The 24,203-nt window shown below is 52.0% G+C and overlaps 1 protein-coding gene across 3 annotated transcripts; it reads left to right on the top strand.

Moving 5' to 3' along the window:
* Window positions 1-11,806: 11,806 nt before the first annotated feature.
* AEN (apoptosis enhancing nuclease) lies at window positions 11,807-22,120 on the top strand. 3 transcript variants are annotated; one of them, XM_034667891.1, is made up of 4 exons: window positions 11,807-11,856; window positions 16,175-16,778; window positions 19,750-19,950; window positions 20,245-22,120. In XM_034667891.1, the coding sequence occupies exons 2-4, from the start codon at window positions 16,233-16,235 to the stop codon at window positions 20,470-20,472; spliced, it is 975 nt and encodes a 324-aa protein (XP_034523782.1). In that variant the 5' UTR covers window positions 11,807-11,856; window positions 16,175-16,232; the 3' UTR covers window positions 20,473-22,120. The 3 variants fall into 3 exon arrangements, with proteins under 3 accessions (XP_034523782.1, XP_002919609.3, XP_034523781.1); XM_002919563.4 differs by lacking the exon at window positions 11,807-11,856 and adding an exon at window positions 11,929-12,045; XM_034667890.1 differs by lacking the exon at window positions 11,807-11,856 and adding an exon at window positions 15,753-15,896.
* The last annotated feature ends 2,083 nt before the right edge of the window (window positions 22,121-24,203 follow it).

The following is a 24,203-nucleotide window of genomic DNA, read 5'->3' as shown; positions in this document are numbered from 1 at the left end:
GGGGGTCAGAAACCGGCAGCTGGAGGTCCCCAGAACCTGTCCACGGCGAATCCGAGGCTCCAGCTTCAGCACCAGAGGCTGGACAGCGCCCGCACCCGTAAGCGCCCCGACTCCGCTTGCGCTAAATTCCTCAACCCCCACGCGGTGGAGGCCTGGAGGTGAGGCAGAGTTCGCCGAGGGCGGCGGGCGGGGGCCTCATCTTCCCCATTTCTCCAGGAGCCTAGGTATCGGATTCTAGGAGGGCATCCTATGTCTCCGTTCGCTAAGACCAATTGGAATAACTTGGTGCAAAGTGCCCGAGGGTGCCGAAGAGAGAAGAGGCGCTCCTGGAAAAGGTGAGTTTAGGGGCAAGCTGGACAGTGGATCTGCCGGGAGCACCAGGCCCTGCTGTGCTGTAAAATATCACCACATCCAAGCCGTGTTCTCTCTCTCGCTCTCGCCCACCCCCACTTCTTCCTTCTCTCCCTGTCTCCCCGCAATCTCCGAACTCTCTAACGCGGATGAAGGACGGGATGGAGGGAGAAAATATTGAGGCCGAGGTAAGAAGCACATTTTATCTGGGGTCAGAATATCTGGGTGTTGGTGAAATCTGTCCAAAATGAACATCAAGGTCCTCAGTTTTAGCCAAGGGAGCCCGGAGTGTGCCCTTTACACGAGGAGCAGAATGACTTTTTTGCCAGAAAAGAGAAAAGCCACGGAGGGGAAGACGATATCACAAAAGGGCTAACGGAGGTGGGGGAGGAGGAGAGGGGACGCGACCCGGGCGCTAGAGTGTGGTTACCAGGCGACCAGCCCCAGCCTCTTGTTGCCTTGGTTACAGTGAGTGGAGGGGTTTTGGCCACCGGTTATCAGTGAGCACCTTGATTCTTTAAATTATCTGCTGGGGAACCCCTGCCTTCCCTGGGCTGGATGGGAGTCACTGCAAAATCCCAGGGGTTTAAAAGGAAATCCTGGAATGTGAATTTTTCTTTTTAAGTCAAGGTTCAAAGGCGAAGCAGCTACCTTTCCACTAAGGCAACCCTTCCCACTCTTCCCCGCCCCCTTCAGTGAGGTAATCATATCCTACACTGCCCTTTCTCTGGGATTTACAATTAGGGCTTTTTAAAAAATCATTTTTTCATTTAGTCCCTTAGACGGAGGGACTGATCTTCTTCCCCCCTCTTTTTTTCCCTTTAAATGAGAAAAACATATTTGTTCTTCATGGATGAATGGCAGGAAGCCAGGGAAATTGTCCAAAGGTGTCTCTGGCACAGAGAGTGTTTCTCCTTGGTTCCTCCCTCCCTAAATAACACCCGCCATGGGAAGGGGGCTGAATTCTAGATCATCCCCTCTTCTCACCTCTCCCCACAGACCACACAGCACAGGTCGGTAGAAATGCTGCTTCCTTAGCAAATTGCCCCTGGCATCACCTGCCTTTGATTCCCCCGAGATTCTCCTCTCTTCATTTCCTCTCCAGCCTGCCTTCCTAGCAAACACAGCACTCACCGCTTCTAATCCCCTGATCTTCTTCCTTTCCCTTGACAAACACTGACTCCATTTTTCACCTGTCAGCCTTATCCACCTGTGTTCATTTGCAGTATCTAAGGGAAATCATGTTACCCATCATTTCCCAAAGGCATTTGTAACAGTCTCAGAATGATTCCAAGGGACAACACTAGTAAGTTAATAGGACAGCTTGTGTTCTGTGCACTATTTCACCTAGAATACTTTTCCTTAAGAGCCATGAACCTTCCCTTTCCAAAACGAAACCTTGTTTTAAACCGAGCTATGACTTACAACGGGGAAATATCTGTTTCAGGCAGTAACCATCACATCATTATCTGTGTCAGTAAACACACGTTTCATTTTCTCTTCCTCTCCTTTTCCTTCACATATTGCTAATGTAAAAAAAAAATTAATCCTTATAACTTCAGTCTAACTTGAAGGTCAAAATTACTCTCCATTGACTGACTAGTTTTGGGAAGATTAACGTTAAACTTCTTTTCTCTCACATGTTACTATAGAAACTTCTTTTTAATACAGACCAGACAGCTGCTCTGCTTTTTGTACTTTTCTTCCCAAAGAAGTGCCTCCTTTATGAATTCTCTGGGGCAGCTATCATTGATCACATCAATAATGTCCCATAGCCCCATAGCAACAGTGGTTTTTTTTTTTTTATTCCCTTTCTGCTCATTTTCTTTATGGACAAAAGGTCTACTTTCCTTTCAAGAAGAGAACTGAGATCTTATTGGTCAGAAAAGGAGAAGCTTTATTTCATTGGTTAGTTTGTATTGCCTTGTCAACCAATCAGAGGATGCCATTTATCCTTTTCTGACTAGCTGAGCGAACAGGGTGCCCACAATGTTTGAATCTGCCTTAGTTTCATCCAGTAGCAAAGGATGGAATTCAAGAGTTCTAGGAACCAGGAACTTTGACTAATCCAGATTGCATTTGACTTGCAAGAATGAATTTTGCTGCCTAGTTACTTGTAGCTTTCTTGAACAAAAAATACGTTGTTCTATGGATTTTTCTTTTCATTTAAAAACATATCTTGATCATCTTTCCAAGTCAGTGCATGTTATTGGTATCAGCATATGAAAGGTCCAGGGACCAGGCACCCAGGTGGCTCAGTTGGTTAAGCGTCCGCCTTTGGCTCAGGTCATGATCCCAGGGTCCCACATCGAGCCCCACATCGGGCTCCCTGCTCCCTCTTCCTCTGCAGCTCCCCCTGCTTGTGCTTGCTCTCTCTCTCTCTGTCAAATAAATAAATAAACAAATAAATAAATAAATAAAATATTTTAAAAATAAAAGAAAGATCCAGGGAATCTTTGTGATTTCTCCTGGAAAAATTGATTCGAATTGGTTTCCACCCTTAGGGATTTAGTGAAAACTGTTGGCGGTGAGGGGAGGAGGAAACTAGAAGATCAGTGTTCCCTGTGACGAACATGTATTTCAGCTCTTGGCTTCATTCTGTCCACTTTGGTGTCGTTGGCAGCTTTGTTTTTCCACTTTAATTCTTCATAGCTGCTCCTTTGGCTTGCATTTTCAGTGAAAAATAAATTATCTGAATGGATGGAGATGATGGCCCTCGAGTTCGGTGTAAGAGCAGATACATCACCTCCCAGGAAGGCTTGTGGCAGGTAGGCAATGGTGATCTCTGAAACTGGAGATCACCCCAGCCCCTTGTGGCACTGGAGTTGGGCAGGTATGTTTTTTTTTTTTTCTTTCTCCCTACAACAAATAGTCCTATTTGGTGATTCTGCCATTAGCCTACACTTCTGTAAAAGAAAGAGGCATTAAAGTTCCTCCCCTTCCAAGATAGAAACTCTGACACAGTTTGAAAGCAGGTTTAATGTGAGCACAGATCCCCCTGGTCAGTCTTTTCTTGGTTCTTGGCTGGAAGGAATGCTTGGAGTGGACAGGTGCTTAATCATGGTGGTGTTCTCAAGGGCCAACTCCCTTAATGCCTCCATCTATGCCAGGGTTTCAGTGGCACCATGATCCCCAGCACTAGACTATAAGCCCTTCAATATAGGGCTATATCTTGTACATTTTGATTCCCTGGAACTCAGTCATGCTTAAAATAGGGGCTCAACAAGTGTTGGAACTGAATCCTACAGGCTAGTATCAAGATAAGTCGCTTAACTTCCTCTTTATGACAATGGCAGCTCTAGCCCTGGACCCTCCCCCATCTCTTCCTTCCAAAAGCTTCTATTCCCTAGCTCTCTTCACAAAAGATAAATGAAGGCTCAGTTCATCGTTACCATGGTTACATGGAGTGGTCACACTGAGGATCCCTATCACCCATTACTGTCAGGAGGAAAGAGAGGAGGGGATTGGGGATCATTGTCATGGAGGAAACCATGGAAACAAGCATTGCCAAGGGGATGACTCTAAATTCAGAGGAAAGAAACTAGAAGTGCGGAGAGGGAGGTGCTGGGCTCAAGGGCAAGTCATGTTTTCAAGGTACTTTTCTCTGAGACTGTAATGGCCTTCTTTGCTATTGTACCTTTTTTTTTAATAAAGTATTTTTTATTTTATTATTATTTTTTTAAGTAAGCTCTAAGCCCAGGACACCTGGGTGGCACAGACGGTTAAGCATCTGCCTTCGGCTCAAGTCATGATTACAGGGTCCTGGGATCCAGCCCCACATCAGGCTCCTTGCTCAGCAGGAAGCCTGCTTCTCCCTCCCTCTCTGTCTGCTGCTCCCCCAGCTTGTGCTCTCTCATGCTCTCTTTCTCTCTCTCCCTGTTAAATAAATAAATAATCTTTAAAAAAAAAAAGTAAGCTCTGACCCAGAGATCAAGAGTTGCATGCTCCATGGACTGAGCCAGCCAGGCGCCCCTCTATTTGCATCTTCACCCAACCCAGAAAAAGCCCAGAGTTAAAGAATTTAAGAGAACTGGGGCTCATGTCCATTTTCATTGGTCCTGCCAGGAAAAAGCTAATGAAACTGAATCTATTGTATTCACACCTCATGATCAAACTCTGTCTCTGAATTCTGCCTCTTTGCTAACCAGTTTCAGGAGCCAGGCTCCGTGGTAGGCACTGGAATATAATAATGAGCAAAAGAGCCCCTGCTTTCATGGGGATGGCTAACAGCTGGGAGGCACTGGGCCTCAGAGCTGGGCACTGCCAGTCTTCTCCATGTCCCCTTTCTGTGTCTCCCAGCAACCCCTGCCCCACTCTGGTTGGAGATAACAAACCCAAGGTTGGAGAGCTGGCCTATAGGGGGAGAATTCTCGGTCAAAAAGAGAAAGAATTAAAAGCAGCACCAATAGGGAAGGGTAATTATCCTTCAGCTGCTGCAGAAATAAAATTAGGGCCGAGTTCTCTGAGCCACCAGGATATTGTGGTTTTTGCCAATTAAGAAGCAGATATGTCCTGCCAGTGCAATTAGAGGCTGGGCAAGGCGAGGGGTGGGGGCTTGCCTCTCCTCCATCGGTGACCTGGGCTGGGGCAATTCCCTGGGGAGCCCCGCGCTATGGGGGTGGGGTGGCTTAGGGGAAGGGGGACTCTGGGGCTGGAAGGCCACCCTCCCCCTGCTCACAACTGGTTCCCTTTTCCTCTCCTTTCTATTCTGCTTGCCCCATCACCCTCACCCCCGCACTTCATTCTGGGCTGTGGCTCAGTCAGCACTGGGAGGATTTTCACCGGGACCATGACTGCAGAGTTGCAGGGCTTAAGGAGTGGGGGGCACCTGGTAGAGAGGGGGGTCACCATTACCCAGAGTCCTTCCTTTTTCCTCATCCCCATGATAATACATTGCTTTATGATTAATGAAGAAAGGAAGAGAAGTGAGCTGCCCGCCTGCCTCCCTTTAAGAATAAGACCTCATTATTAAAGAAGTATGTTCATTACAGAAAATGAAACACTCCGGAGTCAAGAACAAGAAAAGAAGACATCCCCCTCCCTCTCCATTCTGAGCCGAGGCTGCGGAGACTTCGGGAGTCGGAAGGAAACTTCGGAGGTCTGGGAGTGCTGGGAGGGCACGGGCTCCGCGGTGGGCGAGGGGAGCGGCGTGGGGCCCTGCAGGAGCGCGCGTGGGCTGAGTGCGCATGCGCCGGGAGTCATCTGCGGGAGAGGCCGGGGTGCGGGCGTGGACGGGCTCGTCCCATCTGGAAGACTAGTGATTTTGTTGTTGTCTCGCCGTGTCCAACAACAAGTCCCAGTCTGCCGCATGGTGCCGGCCACCGCAGCGGGGTGTGGGCAGGGCCGCGCCCCCCCCCCTTTCTGGGCTCGCCTTCCAAGTGTTCTTTTTGTGCTTTCTCTGTGTCCTGGAAAACACATCCGGAAACCACTCTGCACACCCCCCAGGCAGCACACCTCAAGCGGACTCTTCCAGAAACAAGGACAGACTATAGTGTGAGCTTCTCCCCCATTTCCTGCCTCTTAAATTTCTCTTTATTCCTGACCTGACCCTGCCTGAAGCCAGTGGGCAACCGGTCCTATTAGAAATCTCATTCACACTTGAGAAGGCTGCAAATTGGTGTCACTCAGCGGGTGTCTGCCCTTCGTTGGAGCTCAGGCTGGGGAACAAGAAAGGAAGGAAGTCAAATCTCTCCCTGACAGCCCTCAGCCTCCAGGCCTGGTGTGGAGACAGAGCGGGGAGAGATTCTGCCTCAGTGAACCGAACATCTGGGGGAGGGAAGTGGGGTGCACTCCTGGGTTGAGAGGGGTCAGAGAGCCCTTGCTGGTATGTAGCAGAATGTAAAACAGAGGGAGCTAGGCACTCCCTGGGGAGTAGGAATGGAATGTGGGCTTTGAAGTCAGACACCCCAGTTTTAACCCTGGCTCCATCACTTACTGGCTGTGTGACTTTGAGCCAGCCACTTAACATCTCTGAGCCTCGAACTCCTCACTTGTAAAATGAAATTTATCTCAACTACCCTGCTAGGTTGTTAATGATAATTAAGCAAGGGAAGTGTCGTAATACATAATGGCATATGTAAATACTCAATAGTTGTCTCTTTGCCTCCTCTTTCATGATTTTTTTCTTCCCTGACCTGGGGCACCCACAGGTCCCCTTCCCTGAAGTAAGAACAAGTGAGAACTACCATGGCTCTCATATAGTCTCCCCTATCAGGTAGGAGTTTTATCCCATTCAGATGTTTATCTTTTCCCTCCCCAGATCAGTATCTTGTCCATTTCAGGAGGCTCAGTATATATTGAAAGAATGAATTTAGGCCATAGATTCCCCCTCCCTCAGCGCCACCACCCTCTTTAAAAAAAAAAAATGTAGAAACCAAGGATCAGAGAGGGTGTGTGACTTACCTCTAGGTCATTCAGCAAAATAGCTTACTAGTTCTTAATGTAACTTTCTAGGTGTCTCAGAACACAAAAGGGTTGGTGACCCAAGGGTCAGGACATCTGGGTCCCTTTTCTTAACTGCCTGTACCGGATTTGTGCGACCAGTAGCCAGGTTTCCAGCGCGCACATCTGGTTCCCTGGATGAGCGGGGACGCAGCGCCCTCTGCTGGGTTCTGTAGGTAGCTGCGCTTTAGCGGAGATTGTCTTGGCTGCGAACTGGAATCCCCTGCTGAGCTTTAAGAAAAAACCTGCATGTTCAGGCCTCTTTCTAGAACAGTTAAATTAGAATCTTGGGGTATGACCGAGCATCAGTATTTCTTAAAGTTCTGCAGGCGATTCCAATGTTCAGCCGAGACTGAGGACCACAAATGTAGGGGTTAATTTTTCTTTTAAAGATTTTATTTATTTATTTGAGAGAGAGAGGGTGCACACACAGAGGGAGAAGAAGAGGGAGAAGCAGACTCCCCGCTGAACAGGGACCCCGACACAGGGCTCAAACCCAGGACCCCGGAATAATGACCTGAGCCACCCAGGAGCCCCAAGGGTTAATTTAATATATGAAGAAATTTCCTAGTCATTCTAGGAACCAGTAACTGGTGGAGGCTAAAATTCCCCCTGGATCATTTCCCCTCCATTTTCCAATAAAAAAAAAAAAAATTCAGTCCCGTGAGACTTAACCTGTGTTTAAGAATCCTGGAAGTTCTCAGAAGTTGAGGGAAGGTATAAAGTTGCCCTGAGTGTCTTGGTGACAGGCTGTGTCTGGGTAAGTCCAAAGTCACTGTTGGATCAAGAGTGCTATACAGAGGGAATCTGCTTGAATAAAATGAGTAAATTATTCTCATTTGGCTCCCAGAGTTTTGTCAGCTTCATATTATCTAAACAAAGACTCTGAAACTTAAATGTGAACACAAAAGCGGTCAATCAGCTCATTAAAACAGATTGCTGAGCCCCAACCCTCTGGATTTCTGCCTCAGTAGGTCCAACGAGTTCTCAGGTGATGCCTGGGATGCTGACCTAGGACCACACTTAGACAACCACTGGTCTAAAAAATGACCAGGTTGACACCCCGTTTCAAGTCTGCACCTGGCCCAGTGGCATGAGAATCCCGTAGCATCCAAATAGTCCTCAAAACAGGTACACGGGCAGGCAGAATTGTGCTTTGACCATGGCAATGATTTGTAAGCTCAACGCCGATCAAGTCCTATGTCTCAAATGCTTCGGGATTACAAGGTAGAGGGGGAAAGGGTGGGGTCCATCATGACAGGACTGGGGTTATGGGCTTTCTCCCACCAAGCCCAGCTCAAAGGAGTTCTTCTATATAGAAGCCCCAGCCTCTGGGACTTTTCACCCCTTGATATTTACACTCCAGGAATGGGAGGGTGAAGTCCCTAAGGGTGGGGTTGGGTATACTGCCATCCACAGTCAAGATGCCAGTAATGGGCCATCTGTATTATATACCTGGGGACCTTCAACTTTTTTGCTTGATTATATATATATTTTTTAAGATTTTATTTTTTTTTTAAGTCATCTCTACACCCAACATGGGGCTTGAACTCACAACCCCCCAAGATCAAGATTTGCATGCTCCACTGACTGAGCCAGCCAGGTGCCCCTGCTTGATAATATATATTTTTAATATTTTATTTATTTATTTTTTATTTTTGAGAGAGAGCGCACAAGTGGGGAAGGGCAGAGGAGGAAGGAAAGAGAGAATCTTAAGCAGGCTCCAGGCCCAGCATGGAGCCCTACGCAGGGCTAATCTCACAACCCTGAGATCATGACCTGAGTCAAAATCAAGATTTGATTCTCAACCAACTGAGCCACCCACGTGTCCCCCGCCAGCCTGATAATCTTTTTTTTTTTAAATATTTTATTTATTTGACACAGAAAGAGAGACAGCAAGAGAGGGAACATAAGCAGGGGAAGTGGGAGAGGGAGAAGCAGGCTTCTTGCTGAGCAGGGAGGCTGATGTGGGTCTCGATCCCAGGACCCTGGGGTCATGACCTGAGCCAAAGGCAGACGCTTAATGACTGAGCCACCCAGGCACCCCTGCCTGATAATATTTTTAATCATAAGTGTACGTAGTTATAAAGGATGTATTGTAAATACTGATATCTTTAAAAAAAAGTGTCCTTAGGTGAATGCATTGATGTCTAAATATCATAGCAATTTGATAACAACGTTACTATTTTAAAAATAAATGAAAAACTCTCACTGACAATGTTGAATTTTACCTGAGCCCTGTGCTCCTGGAGAAAAGCAATGGTTAAGAAATTCTCAAATCTTTTTGTGTTCTGGAAATGACGTACTTCAAAGAAACACCCTGTCCCATTTGACTGAGATAAGACTCATGAATAAACCCTTAGTTTACCTCTAATGAGGCATGGTGCAGACACGCCAAATGCCTATCCCTTGACTATCAGCGGCTAGCTGAACTTCTGGGCACACTGATCAATCAGAACAGAATGCCTGTTAACCAAACGTTGGCTAAGCTTCTCTTCTTCCCCTAGGTTCCTCAACTATAGCCCACCCTTGGTCAGAGCCAGTTTCCAATTTCTCCTTAATAACCCCTCCAGAGAACAGGTGTCAGGGTAAAACGATCTCCCAAGTGCTCTACAACCTACCATCTGGATATTGGACTAGATCACTCCTGTTCATCCCTCCATCCCATCCCCATTCTTTCTAGCCTTGTTTACTCCTCCCCATAAAAGAAAACCTTTTTTGCCTAACCTAGGGAACCTTATGGTCAGAGCCCTCCGCCTATGACTATAGTTCTCCCCTCCCCCACCTGCCCCCAGTAATCCTTTTTAATAACGTCTCTCTTTACTAAATCCGGATTTGTTTTTCATTTACCTTATATGCACATTCTTTTTCCTTCTTGAGCTTCTATGTCCATTCAGCTGCTATGGAGTAAATCCCAGCATAATATATTTTCATGCTTGGCAGTATTTTCTGGAGCCACCAATCATATCTTTCTGTTACAAAATTAGGTACATGAATTTGATCTCGTTCACTCTAAAAAAGTGACCCATAGAGTTCTAGGTGTTCGTTTTTCCCTTCTAAATGAGATATTGTTGCAAGTGTCCTCAGCACAAGTGATCAAATAACAAATACATAGCCTTTCATTACAGGAGGGATCCTCTTTAAATATAAAAAGTAAGTTTTCATTAGAAGTGCTATTGAAAATATGTCTTTTAAGGAGGTAGGTTGAGCCAGTTATTTTTTCAGTAAGTTTGTAGATCCAGGGGTGAATATTAATTTTTCCAAGAACGAGACAGGGTTTGGGCCTTTTGTAAGCCCTGATAAGCATTGTTCACATAAAAAGCAGATTGAAGTGGAAAGAGGTTGTTTATTCTGTCAGTGTCTCTCAGTTCTTTTAATTCCTGATAATTACTTATTCTCAAAAATATATATTTTAAACGACCTATTAGCTGACATCATGATTAAATCCTCCTTGGATCACAGCGAAAGAAAATCAGAAACCATCAGACTTGCCCACTCCTCAGTAATAACCCATATTTAGAACTGCCTTATTGTTTTTCCTCCCTGGAGACTTTTATTTCCCAGGGTAAAGCAGCAGGGACAAATTCAACATGAGTGTGGGCATGAGACTCTCCTTTGTAAAGCTGGAGACTCCTTATAAAAGGGGAGCTCATTATAAAATGGAAGAAGGAGGCTAAACTTCAAGGACTCCAGGCTTGTGCCCAGGCCCAGCTCCGTGGGAGTAGAGGATCTGGATACTGAGTCCCTGAAAACCCTCTTTCCCCCCAGAATTACAGCTTTCACAAAATGTCCGTGTCTGAAGACCTTATGTCCTCTTCCCTACCACTCTCTGTCCTATCGCTGTTTCCTCCTAAGAAGCTCTGGAATCCATACCAAATTCTTCATCCTCTCCACCACGCTGGCCCCCCGGGATCTTATCTTGCCTGAATGTCCACAGTCACCCCCAACCCCTCTTTCTCCAGACCTAATCAATTCCTCCCTGCTGTGCAGTCAGAGGGAGCTTCCCCAGAGGGAGCTCTGGATTAAACTCCTCCTAGCTCCCCAAAGCCACCAGAAGGCTGAGTAGAAGGGCTTCCTCTCTCTAGTGGCCTCGTGTTTTGTCCTGCTTCCCTCAAATCTATATTCCAGTCAGAAGTGGCAGATTCCTGGACACAGGTAGCCCTGGCCTTCTGGGTACCTTTGCAATGCCCTCTGCTTGCAAGAGGGAGCTTCGGTAAGGGTCTTTGTTTGGACCTTAGCTGTTTCCTCTTAATTTCTTTTAGTGTCAATTTCCTTAACTGTAAGACAGAAATAATAGTACATATTTCACAGGGTCCTTGTGCAGATTATAAATGTAGGTTGCCCGACACACAGTGGTGTTCACATAATAAATGTGAACTGTTTATTATTGTTCTTGTTAGTATTAACGTCGCAGAGAATTATCAGTCACCCAGCCAGACCTGGAGCAACTGGAGATTGAAGAACTGCTTTTCCTGCGTATCCCAGGGCTGAGCCAACAGTAGGAACTCACCACTTAGGAAGAAAGTATTACAAAGGGATAAATGAAAGACTAGCGCCGAAGGAGCAAACCTGACTTTAAAAATCTTTCTTTAGTGCCCCTCATATATATTATTTCACGGAATCCCCTTGACATAGAGGACGTAGAGGCTATTCCTTCCCATTCTGCAAACGTGGGTGTGTCTTCTGTAAGCCATTCCACGTTTACTGGCACGCAGCTCGTAGGGGGCCACATCCCGACCCAGGGAGAGGGGTGGATTGGGGTTGGGGGACACACAGGGGAACGGGACACGGGAGCCACCCCTCCCCTCGGGTTGGTTTAAAATTTCTCGGGGGAATACCGGGCTCCCGGCGCAAACCACACCCCTTTAGGAATCCCCGCCCCCTCTGCTGCCCTGCACCTATCCGCCGCGAGCCAGGCTACCGACGAATCAGAAGATGCGTTAGGCGGGCGCTGCAGTTCGGCGAGCCAATAGGCAGGCAGCCAGAGCGGGGCTTGCCCGGGCATGTGGGAGCTGCGCTGCTTGGACGCCACGTGCGAGCCGGAGGGCAAGCGCCGCGCTTCAGGTGATCTCGGGGACCCTCCTGGGGTCGGCGGGCTCGGGCGGGCNCGACGAATCAGAAGATGCGTTAGGCGGGCGCTGCAGTTCGGCGAGCCAATAGGCAGGCAGCCAGAGCGGGGCTTGCCCGGGCATGTGGGAGTTGCGGGCTGCTTGGACGCCACGTGCGAGCCGGAGGGCAAGCGCCGCGCTTCAGGTGATCTCGGGGACCCTCCTGGGGTCGGCGGGCTCGGGCGGGCTGGCGCGGCGTCTTCCCGGCCCCGGAGGCCGCGCGCGGTGTCCGTCTCCGGCCTGCGGTGAGGGACGCCTGGGGCCCGGCCCGAGCGGCTCTCGGGGCCCGCGGGTGTGCAGGCCCGGCCCCGGGTGCCGCCTGTGCCGCGTCCCCGCCCTGCTCGGGGTTCTGGGGCCTGCGGGTGTGGCGCTGGGAGCTGGGCGCTGGGGCCCGGCCTGGCCCGCTCGGCCCCAACGCTGCGGCCAGCGAGTGACCACCTCCCGAGTCCCTCCCTGGCTGAGGCCGGGCCTCCCCCGCGGCGCTCCTCGGGAAACGCGGGCTGCGGGGGGAGATGGTGCGGGGCTCCCGGCTCTCCTTGCCTTGCTAGGAACTTTGAGGAGCACGGGGGGATCTCAGCGAGCCCGGTTTTCTCAAATTCGGGCGATAATTGGTACCACGGCTCGGGCGCGGGGTCGTGCGCTCTGCAGAATACAGCATCTCAGATCCCGTTCCCCAAAATGGCAGTTAGGACAGCGTGGGGGTAGGCCTGAGGATCGGCGTTTTAAACAGACGTTCTAACTGCTTTGGGGGAAGCCCCAAACCTAGTTCCACCCTCGGTTTTAATAAACCCTCGTTTTGTGGTCAGGGGTTGGTGACTTGGTCCAGGCCATCTAGCTTTTAGGACCAGGGCAGCAAGGAGTGGGCCTACAACCGCCTGCTGCCTTCCCCATCAGCCCCTGGTCCGTAACCCTGCCACCGCTGGCGGTGTGACTTCGTGGCTCCTTTGGGGCCTTTGCTCTGGGGACTCTGCTGCTGAGGTCCTTGCCTTAGGCCACAAACCCTGCCCGGAGGCCAGATGACTGCTGATCCCCAAAGACATAGTTCCGGCTGGTGGGAGATGTGTCCTTACCGAACCTGTTGTGTTATTTGAGCCACACTTCTCTCCGACCTTGCTGAGCTCCTCTCTGGGGCCCAGGGTGCGTGCGGCATGTCCTAGATAATTAATTGTTGTTTCTGACAGGTCAGCAGGGTTAGGGCCTGCAGTAAGAGCACTTGCTTTCAGCTCTCGAAGCACAAGGCCACTTTTTCTCAGGGAACTTCATTTCTGGCTCCTTTGAAACCTTGCCGGCAGGGTCAAGGAAGGCCACTGACCCTGCTCTCAGGCTCAGCTCCTGACCTGCAGGGCCCGGAGCCCTGTCAGAGAAGGGAAAGGGCCCAGTTCTCCCCATTGCTGGGCTGGGGCAAATGGAGCTTCTGTATTCGTCAGCTCAAATTTGTGACTTTTCGAGGTGAGGATGTCTATTATAGTTACGTGCACTTTTGAAAGGAGACGGCTTCTTGGGGAGTGGATGAGCAAGCCAGAGGGAGGATGAGTCAGGGTGGGTCACCATATGCCTCGCCCTGGCATCACCAAGCAGCACTCCTCCCCACGCCTCTTAATCTCTGCCACTGTTCAGATTCTTCTCCAGAGCTCCTCCGATAAGGCAGTAGGGATCCTGTTCCCCATCAATCCCCACATCATGCCCAAACTTTCATCCCCCTTCCAGAAACAGTGGTCCCTCGCTGTTCCCTCTACCCCGTCTCCTCACCCACGACCTCCTTTTCCATTGTTCCACCGGCCTCCTTCCCCTCTGACAGTGGAGGCGCTTTGCCTCCTGGACTTTGTATCTGCCTTTTCTCTGGATGCGCTTCCCTTTCTGTGCTCCTGACAGACCTTCCTGAAACCCTTCAACATGTCCCTCCACTGCCACGCTGCACTAACCCGGCGTTTCTGTCTGTCCAGTGCTCGGCCTGGTGAGTCTGTCCTTCGTTCACTGCTCCCGTCCCGAGCACACACCGTGGTGAGAGTCTGACAGCCTCCTTGCCAAATGTGGAGTTTCCTGAATTCTCTGTCACCTCCAGCCCTGCGATCCCCACAGTCTGGCCGGTGGCAAGCCCGGCCTCAGCTCCCTTCACACACTTCCGAAGAGGACCTGCTTGATGCCAGCCCCGGGGCTGGCTGTTGGGGGAGGGGCAAAGACACACGTATCCCGGCCTTCAGAGCCTTTGAGGTAGACACTGTTTAACTCTTGTCTTAAAGTGTAGTAAATTCTTCCATGGTTGTGCTGGCAGGCATGGAGGGGTGAATTTCTTTGTTCCCCGGCTAGATTGCAAATGTCTGGGGTCAGGAAGTCAGTGACTTCCCTGGGTGCTCTGGGCCTCCCTCAGTTGACCAGCAGAGACCAGTCTGGGGACACCAGCTTACGGGTATAGGGTGGGACCACCATGGCGTGTGGTGGCCCTCCCAGAGTGGGGACAGAAGGTTAAGTGGTAAAAAGGGCAGAGGGGACAGTTCCTCCAGCCATGACTCACCTTGTGCTTTGTGCCCCCGTGGCATCAGGCTACTTGTGGGCCCCTCTTCCTCAGCCCTAGGTTCCTTCTCTTTCAGGCCTTTGCCGCGGCCACCAGTTCATCTCCCTGTCATTTGGAGGGTTACTATTTCCTCTTCACAGAGATTTAATCTCTTCCAGCAAGGCTCCCAGAATCATCCTCCAGCCTGTTGTGTTTCCCTAGCACTTCTGACCCAGCTGTGCACACGCCTTGTGCTTTGTTTCTGTCTCTGCGTTGAGGCTAAGCTTCTTGGAGTCTAGGATCCGCCTTTGTTCCTCTGTGCTCAGCACCTGGCACAGTTGGGACCCCAGGGAGCCCCAGGGCGGCTCTGCAACCCAGTGGGATCAGGGATTGTCCCACAGGGCTTCCTGGAAGGTGTAGACAGGAGAGGAGGTATGTGAGTGGAAAGACAGGTAAGGGAGAGGCCTGTGGGTCGGGAGGGGCAGTGAGTCGGGGCCGAGGCAGCTTTGGCCTGGGAAGAGCTGGCTGCCAGCCTGAGGAGAGTCTCAGCCTCTCTGGGGGGAAGGGGAGCAGGTGGTAATTGAGCCCTTACTGTATGTAATGTATGCAGAGCAAGCACACATGTACTGTGTCATCTCGTCTTCAGGGAAGGTGGTAGTAGGGCCATTTCGCGTGCAGGGAACCAGAAGCTAAGCAGTTCGGGTAACTTCTAAAGCGCCGAGTTAAAACCCTGCTCTGCCGACTTGAAAGTCCTGGTTTTTCTGGTCTGTTGAAAATGTGCCTGCTGACTGAGCAAGTGAGTAAAGCTTTCCAAGCAGGTCCCTCGCTCTTGGGCAGCTGCTGGCCTTGTTGCGTGCGATTTGAAAACCCCCATGAACTTCAGACATTTCCAGGTGCTCGTGCCGGAGGGACCTGCAGGCACTGCCTTTTCTGTTTGTCCTTCCCATGAGCTGAGCCTGACCAGCACACCCCTGCCGCAGTCAGTGGTGACTCAGCCACGCGCCCGGCTGTTGAGAACTGTGTGCATGCTCTTGTGGTGGGCGAAGTAGAAAGTCGCTTAATAAACTACCTTATTCTGGTCAACACGTACCAAAAATACAGCTGTCCTGAACCTCTTGTGAATTTTTTTCCCTCCAGTTTCTGAGGGTCTGTGCTTTCACAAAGGATTCTTTGTTTTTTAAAAAACTGGAATTGGGTTGCCTGGCTGGCTCAGTCAAGAGGAGCACAGGACTCTTGATCTCGGGGTCATGAGTTCGAGCCCCACGCTGGGTATAGAGATTACTTAAAATAAATTTTAAAAATTTAAAAATGGGATTTTTTTGTGTGTGTGTGTGTGTCTGTATATACACACAGACACACACACACTGCTGCTGTGGCCTGGATTTTCCCGCATCTGTGCCTCTCTACGACTTGCTGCTGATGCTCCTGGAGGTCAGCTGTGGCTTGGAGGCTGAGACCGTGGATCCTGGGTTCGAATCAGCTCTTGCGTCTTACTGCGTGGGCAGGTTACTTATCCTCTGTGCTCAGTTTTCTCACCCGTGAGATGAAGATAAGCATACTTGTTCGGGTTGTTGGGAATACTTAGCGATTCCGTGTAAAGTACTTAGAACGGTGATTTGCACGTGGGCCTGACTCAGTGCCGTGATGATAACACAAGGTCCTGGATGGACTCAGTGTGGAAGGCCGAGACAAGTCTAGGGCTCCCCGGAGGCCCGGCGGTGAACGTGGGGCAGGGGTGGCACACCTCTCACCGGCACCTCTGCCCTGTGTGTTCTTTCTGCAGAGCGCCGCCCTGCTGGCAGAGCATCCCCCGGGTCGCGCTTTCCCCGAGCGGCGAGCTGATGGGGATGGTTTCCCGGGAAGGCCCTGAGCCTGCGCAGTGCCTCTGCCCTTCCCTGGCTAGCCTGCATGCCAAGGATGTGCTTCGGAGAAAGCACAAGAGGAGGAGCCGACAGCACCAGCGATTCATGGCCTGGAAGGCGCTGCTGCAGGAGCAGGGGCTGCTGAGCATGTCCCCAGAGCTGCGATCCTCCCCGCTGCCCGCGCCGTCGGGGGCGCTGCGGGGCCCTGAAGCCACCAGCAGCGGGATGCAGCGTCAGAGGAATGAATCCAGAGGTGCCTCATGGAGCAGAAAGCCCACCCCCACGGACTCTGCGGGGCCCTGGCCCAGCAAGTGCGTGGCTATCGACTGCGAGATGGTGGGCACGGGACCCAGAGGGCGGGTGAGCGAGCTGGCCCGCTGCTCTGTGGTGAGTTACCATGGCGACGTCCTCTATGACAAGTACATCCGGCCTGAGATGCCCATCGTGGACTACCGCACCCGCTGGAGTGGCATCACTCGGCAGCACATGCGCAAGGCCATCCCCTTCCAGGTGGCCCAGAAAGAGGTGAGGGCGGAAGTGGGGCCTTGTGCGGGTGGGTGACAGCCAGGGAAGGGCAGCCCTGAGTTTGAGTCGCTGCTTAGTCACTGGAAACGAGAGACTTTGGGAAAGTTACTTAAATTCTTTAAACTGTGGCTTCCTTCTCCGTAGACAAGGGTGCCTAAAATCGTGACCCATCTCCGTGTAAGGATTGCAGTGGTCCAACGTGATAATGTTTACGGAAAGACTGCCGTACTTGTAAGGTGNTACGGAAAGACTGTGCTGTACTTGTAAGGTGTAGAACTGCTCACATGTTACATCTTCTTTTCTTTCTTTCTTTCTTTCTTTCTTTCTTTCTTTCTTTCTTTCATATTTTAAATATTTGAGGGAGAGTGAGTGAGAGAGCACAAGCAGGGGGAGCGGCAGGGAGAGGGAGAAGCAGACTCCCCACCGAGCAGGGAGCCGATGTGGGGCTCCATCCCAGGACCTGAGCCGAAGGCAGACGCTTAACCGACTGAGCCAGCCAGGCAGGCGCCCCTACATTTTCTCTTCTGTTGTAAAAGTACTACGTATCTGTTTAGAATTTGTAAGGCCCACAGTCCTGTCACCTTCAGGCGTTAATGTTTCCTTGTATTTTCTTAGTTTTTTGGTGCTTTGAAAAAGATAAATTAGTGGTTGGGACTGCACTAATGTACCTGGAATTCCCAGTTGTGCTTGACCATAGGAAGCCCCTAAAGCCTTGTTAACAATCTCAGATCTTTGTCCCCAGATCCTTCCATGGAGATTCTCATCTCGTACCCCTGTGGGTTTGGGGACAGCTCTGATGTGTGTGGTCCTGGAAATCATCATGCTGTGCCAACTTGCATGACGAAACCCTCAGAGCTTATGGGGAATGTGGCATTAGGAACATAACAGAGCACGTCCTAATAAGACAACCCCCGAGATAAAAAGCTAGAAACCTAATGACGGCGCTAGCCCCGTTCTGCATGTGCTAGATGATTAAGACGTCCGTCAGTACTCCAGTAAGGGGGCACTTGACCTGAAAACACCCTGGTGTCTGCTTGTGAAGTGGGTGTCAGGAAAGTTGCGGTTTCTGTGATGGTGGCGTGGTCGCAGGCGTTCCTGGAAATGAGACAGTGGGGGTGTCAGGTGCAGGTGGTGGTGGCCCATCCCGCAGGTGAACTGGGAGCTGCCTGGGGGCTGTTGGGAGGCGTGTGCGTTTTGTGTGTTCCCATGTGCCTCAGGTTAGCTGTGTGAAGCTTTTTCTTTCTTTCTTTCTTTCTTTCTTTCTTTCTTTCTTTCTTTCTTTCTTTCTTTCTTTTAAATAAGATTTTATGTATTTATTAGAGAGGGAGGGAGGGAGAAAGTACAAGCAGGGGGAGCAGCAGCTCCCCGCTGAGCAAGGAGCCCGATGTGGGGCTCGATCCCAAGACCCTGGGACCATGACCTGAGCCGAAGGCAGACGCTTAACCAGCTAAGCCACCCAGGTGCCCCCGGATGCAGTTTGCTTCGTTCACTTAAATGTTTCTCAAGGGCAAAATCATGCATAAGGTGAAGGTGAAATTTTGCATTATTCTCAAATAGTGTCCTAATATATCAATCATGTTGGAATATGCATGTTCCTAATAAGCATGATAGCAGAACTGCTTAATGTTCCTGGGTTATTCTCGGGATTAGGTAAATTTGGGAAGTGCTGGTACAAGTGGTCTTGAGTCCCTCTTTTTCACATGAGATAAGGCCTAAGCATATCTTCCAGAAAGTTTGGAGATGATTTACGAAGCGCGTTGCTCGGGATTAGCAGCAACAGGAAGGGAGGCCTGCGGCAAAGCCTCCAGCTCCTCGGTGCTTCCCTTGGCCTGGTTTGTGGGGCTCCGGGAACAGGACCGTTTCTTGTCTGCTCCGACTCAGCCAGTATGGAGTGTGCTTGATCCCTTCCTGCCCCATGCTGTGGGGGGTGCGACTGGAGTGTGGTGGCATGTGCCCCCCACGGAAGTCTAGATGGCACCTCCTCCATCTGCCGTGAAAGCTGGGTTTCATGATGAGCTGGACACGGCCAACAGAAGCGAGCTGCGGGGGTCCGCGGCGGTGACCAGGAGAGCCAGGCTCAGCGCCGAGGGCTGGAGGACATTGCGGGCCTGTGGCCCTGGACGCGGCCTCCCTGCGGCCCCAGGAGCGTGGAAGGCAGGGCACACGCTGTGCACATGGTGAGCGCTGAGCCCGGGAGCCGAGGTTTCCAGGGCGGGAAGTGGAGCCCTGCGGCAGAGGGGCAGAGGGACAGGACACCGAGGAGGGGCCGTGTCTGCTGGGGCTCACAAAGGCTGCTGTTCTGGGCTTGTCTCTGGGGCCGGCCCGGTTCTGTGGACGTCACCCAGTGGGTCTTCGTCGATCCGCTCCTGTGCAGAGCTTCCGTGAAGCATCGCTGGTCAAGTCAGACGTGGTCCCTGGTGTTCACGCTGAGCTGACACGGAGGGTTGGTGCGTAGTCCGCACCAGAGCTAAAGGTGTACTTAGCACATGTGACGAATGCACTCCACCACCACGGGGGGAGAACCACAGGGTCCTCCCGTCGCTGGGGCAGTCGTGGGGGAGGCCTCCTGACGTGTCAGCCAAGACCGGCCTCGAGAGGAGTTGGCAGGAGAGCTGGGTGGGGTGGGGGAGGCCGGTGGGGACTTCCAGGCTGAGAGAGGACAGCGAGCAGGACACGGTTGCTTGTACTGATGAACTAGGAGACGTTCTCTGTGCGTGGCTTCCCCGAACGCTCAAAACCAGCCCGTGGAGAGCGCACTCTGATGGGTTAGAGAGCTGACGCGTGCCCCGAGTCGCAGCAAGTTGAAGGGCCAGGCTTCGGACTTGAGGCAGCGTGGCTGAGTGTGGGGCTCGAGGCTCCCCGCTCCGGGCTGCCACCCTTCGCAGGGCTCCACGCCCCAGCGGTCGGGGCGGCAGCGCGTGTCCTGGGCCTCCTTGACGGTGGGGCCTCCCGCGCCTTTGTCCGCTCACAGATCCTCAAGCTCCTGAAGGGCAAGGTGGTGGTGGGGCACGCGCTCCACAACGACTTCCAGGCCCTCAAGTACGTCCACCCTCGGAGCCAGACCCGGGACACCACTTACGTGCCCAGCCTCCTCCACCAGCCCGGCCTCCCCACGCGCGCCCGGGCCTCCCTGAAGGACCTGGCCCTGCAGCTGCTGCACAAGAAGATCCAGGTGCGTGGGCCGGGGCAGGTGGTGGGAGTGAGACGGGCCCGACGGGGCGGCGGGCTGCGCCTCCGACTGCTTGTCGTTTCCTTCCTTCCCCCGTCCAGGGGACCTGGGGAAAGCACGGTGTCCCGCACGTCCTTCGTCCCCAGCGGATTGTGACAGCCGGCCACAGGCTTGCGGGCTAGGCTCTTCCAGACCTGCCCCCCGCCCCCCCCCTTCCCGAGCCCCTCACACCTGTTCCGAGAGGACACACCAGAGCTGGGACCGCGGGCGGTGGGTGACGAGGGCTGTCGTCCACAGGCCGGCCAGCACGGGCACTCGTCGGTGGAAGACGCCGTCACGGCCATGGAGCTCTACCGGCTGGTGGAGGTGCGGTGGGAGGAACAGGAGGCCCGCAGCCTCCCGCCCCGGCCCGAGGACCGAGAGCCCGACAGCAGCACGGACATGGAGCAGTACATGGAGGACCAGTACTGGCCCGAGGACTTGGCCCAGGCCCCCCACGGAGGAACGGGGGAGGCCCAGGACTGAAGGGAGTGAGGCAGGAGAGGCTCCCAGGCGGCCTCCAGCTGGAGCGAGTCGGGTGCAGGGGGGCCAGGAGGGCCCCGGGTGTGTCATCCGCACAGGGCGGGATGCGGCTAGCCTGCTGTTAGCGTCCGGGCAGTTGGGACCATCTGTCCTCTTGGCTCCCTCTCCCAGGGGTGTTGTGGGCACTTACCCCCCACTCCTGGGGTTTGCTAATGGCACTTTATATACACTGTGGAAATGTCAGGTGGGCAAGCTCTGAGGACCCAGCCGGAGGAGGGCATGTGCCAGCAGACCAGCCCAGCTGTCACTGGCCTTCCCCACCCCCATGCTGTGCTGTCTAAGGGGTGATGTCTCCTCCCTGGGGTGTCAGCTCAGTGACTTGGGGTAAAGGTCTCTTCTCTTACTGCCCTCTCCCTTCCTCCACGGGCATTGTCCGGTTCAGAACGAATGTGCCCTGAACCTGTAGAGTTAAGGCCAGTCTATGGGACATTCCTTTCCTCTCTCTCTGAACTGGAACTCTGGCTGTCGCCATCATAGGAACTCAGTGCTCGGCTGCGACGGACTGGCAGAGCCCACAAGCTCATGGGGAGCTGGCACCAGGAGTCACCAGGCACAGTTCTGAGAGGAGGGAGAGCGGCTAAGCTTTGGGGGGAGACCCTGGCGTATTAATTTTGACCCAGCTCGGGCACTAGGCTCTTAAGCACAAGCCTGAGAAACAAGACAGCAGTTTGACTTCTGGGACCCTGTATGGAGCTACCGCCAAGGGACCTTCTTTATTAAGAGCAAGGCCCCCAGTGTGTAGGGGGGCAGAGTGTGTGTCCATGGGGCGAGGGCCAGGCAGGGGCAGCCGTGCAGTGTGTCCACACTCGGGCTCGTGTCCCCTCGGGCACTTGGATCCACAGTCATTGTGGTTCTTGGGTTTTCTCCAACTCTCTAGATACGTTCTCTGTCAGGATCTCATCTGCCACCCCTCTTTCCTTGTTTCCCAAGGGGTAGTGTGGGAATATTGAGGTTAACCAAGCGCTCAGGTCCGCACAGACCTTTGCGCCCCATCTTTGCTTGCCACTTAATAGGTGTGAGACCTTGAGCAAGGATGTGACCTCACTCTTGAGCCCGTTTCCTCCTCTGTAAAATGGGGATGATGCCACAGCCTACCTCACAGGGCTGTCGTGGGGATCAAGTGCTGACTGCTCAGCACAGTGCTCAAGGACACAGCATGGAGGTGCCGGGGAGCCGGGTCCTCACTGCTCCCTGCGGCTTGGTGACCTGTGTACGCTCAGTGTCCCTCCTCTGCGTGCAGGAAATGGCAGTGGTTTTTATGTCACTCTGACCCAAGCAGCAGGGCGGGGAACCGAGAGACACTACTGAAACCACACTATTTCCAAGGTGTCTGTCCCCAGCTCCTTCCCGCCTGCAGAGCAGGGAGCCGGCAGAGGCATCGACCTCGGCTGGCCTGCTCCAGCGCTTTGTTCTGGACTCCTTCCAAGTCTGTAGCTGGCGCCAGACTCGCAGCCCAGCGGGGCCGTAGTTTTGATTCTTTGGGCTCTGGGTCGAAGGAAGATGGAGCTGTTACAAGTGGGGAAATGTACTGGGTTTAAAATCAGCTTTGTTGTAAAACCATTTGTTCTGGAATAAAAATTAGAAAAGGGGGTGAAGCGGCCTTTTCTGAATTGTCAGGCTGGAGTGGGAGGGCGGCCTGGTGGAGGGATCGGGGGTACTGGGGCACTGAGTCTTGCTGGGCGCTTAGGCTGTTGAGGTGGGAGCTTTCAAGATGATGCTTTGGGATGTGACAGCATTCTAGAGCTACAGAATTTATGTAGTTTTGTTTTTTTAATTTTATAACTGCCTTATAGAGCACAGAGTTTGTNAGCTTTCAAGATGATGCTTTGGGATGTGACAGCATTCTAGAGCTACAGAATTTATGTAGTTTTGTTTTTTTTAATTTTATAACTGCCTTATAGAGCACAGAGTTTGTTTCTTCTGAAGCTATGTACTCACTTTCCAAGAAAATGTTTAGTTCTAATTGTGATAAAATACACCTAATATGCAAGTTACCAATGTAACCGTTTCTAAGGGTGTAGTTCAGTGGCGTTGAGAATATTTACATTGTCGTACAGCCAGTCTGAGCTTTTCCATCAAGCAAAACTAAAACTGCCCATTAAACACGAACTCCTGACTCCCCCTCCCTCCAGCCCCGGACCACCACCCTTCCACTTTGTTTCTCTGAATCTGACCAGGTGCCCACATAAGTCGCATCATACAGTCTCTGTCTTTGTGATTAGCTCATTTCACTTAGCGTACGGCCCTCGCAGTTCATCCGTGTGTAGTATGTGTCAGAATTTCCTTCCCTTTTAAGGCTGAATAATCATTTGGACGCATAGACCGCACTCTGTTGTCCCTAGTCAGCCCTCAGTGAACACTTGGGTGACTTCCCGCTTGGTTGTGAATAATGTTGCTGTGAACGTGGGTGTGCAGTATCTGTGGAATTCTGCTCTCGGTTCCCGTGGGTGCAGACCCAGAAGTGAGATTGCTGGGTCGTCTGGTGGATCTGTGTTGGGGGTGTCGGAGGACCCGCCGTGCTGTCTAACACCGCGGCTGTACCAGTTTGCATCCCCACCCACAGACCAGAGGCTTTCCCATTGCTCCACATCCTCACCCACACTTGTTATTTTTGTTTGTTTGTTCTGTTCTGTTTTGGGCTTTTTTTGGTAGGGTATCCTAGTGAGCGTGGGGTTTTAATTTGGTTTTAATTTGCATTTCCCTAACGAGTAGAGATTTTGAACCTCTTTTGCGTGTTTATTGATATATAGTTCATTTTTCACTTTTTATGTCTTTTAAAAAATGTATCCCATTAGCACTTTTGCATGACCCACATGAAATTGCTGACATTTGACGGAGACTCTTCCACCTGCCGCACGGGATTGAGAAATTCACGCATGTGCCTTTTGGAGCACAGGCCCCACTGAGACAGACGGTTGAACAGGAATTCAAAGGTCAGGGTACCTGCAGGGAGTGGTGTCTGACCCCCTGTTACGAATCATCCTCCTGGCCTGTGCCCTGTACCTGGGGCCGTACAGTGGCAGCCTCTGTACCTTGTAGGGCCACAGGCGGGCCATGTGAGATAGGACGTGTGTCTTGTAAGGCTGAGAGGTTTGCCCTGAGTGACTCACTTTCCTTCTGTCACCCGACCTGAGATTTGCCGTCTAGGTCTGGTTACCTGGGGCGGGGGGGCGGGGGGAGCATCCGATCTAGGAGCAGCCCCTCCCTGGCTGGGGTCAGGGATTCCTCCCCTGGGCTTGCACAGTGCCTGTGTCTAACCTCAGTGCACACAATACCTGGGAAAAAATTCAGCAGGACCCAGGCAGGGCTCCAGGGGCTGGGGGCCTTGCAGCAAACCAAACAAGTGGGAGCAGGAACAGTGAATGAACAAGTGAGATACACAGTATTTCAGATGGCGCTGATTATTCCTACAGAAGAAATCCAGAAGGGAGAGGAGGTACAGTTTTGAATAGAGGCCAGAAAAGGCCTTGGTGGGAGACCTGAGGAAGAGAGAGCAAACTGGGTAGATAACCTGGAAGCAGAGCTTTCGAGCTGGTCTAGCACATGCCCAGGCCCTGGGGAACCGACAAAGCCAGTGCAGTGGGAGGAGGGAAGGAGGGGTGGTGAAGGCGTGGAGAGGGGCTGGCCTTTGCAGCAGGACTGAAGACAGAGACCCGATCCTGACCTGCTGGCCC

Source organism: Ailuropoda melanoleuca, chromosome 9 (genome assembly GCF_002007445.2).
Source record: "Ailuropoda melanoleuca isolate Jingjing chromosome 9, ASM200744v2, whole genome shotgun sequence".
Taxonomy (NCBI): domain Eukaryota; kingdom Metazoa; phylum Chordata; class Mammalia; order Carnivora; family Ursidae; genus Ailuropoda; species Ailuropoda melanoleuca.
Note: the sequence above shows the minus strand (reverse complement) of the source record. Positions and strands in the feature narration are given on the sequence as shown.

Bases quoted from the DNA above. Each gene is read 5' to 3' on its own strand.
- AEN (XM_034667890.1), top strand. From the start codon at position 15,811: ATGCTCCTGGAGGTCAGCTGTGGCTTGGAGGCTGAGACCGTGGATCCT. The intron at 15,897-16,174 runs GTTACTTATCCT...TTCTTTCTGCAG, and splicing joins GCGTCTTACTGCGTGGGCAG to AGCGCCGCCCTGCTGGCAGA. The intron at 19,951-20,244 runs GTGCGTGGGCCG...TGTCGTCCACAG, and splicing joins TGCTGCACAAGAAGATCCAG to GCCGGCCAGCACGGGCACTC.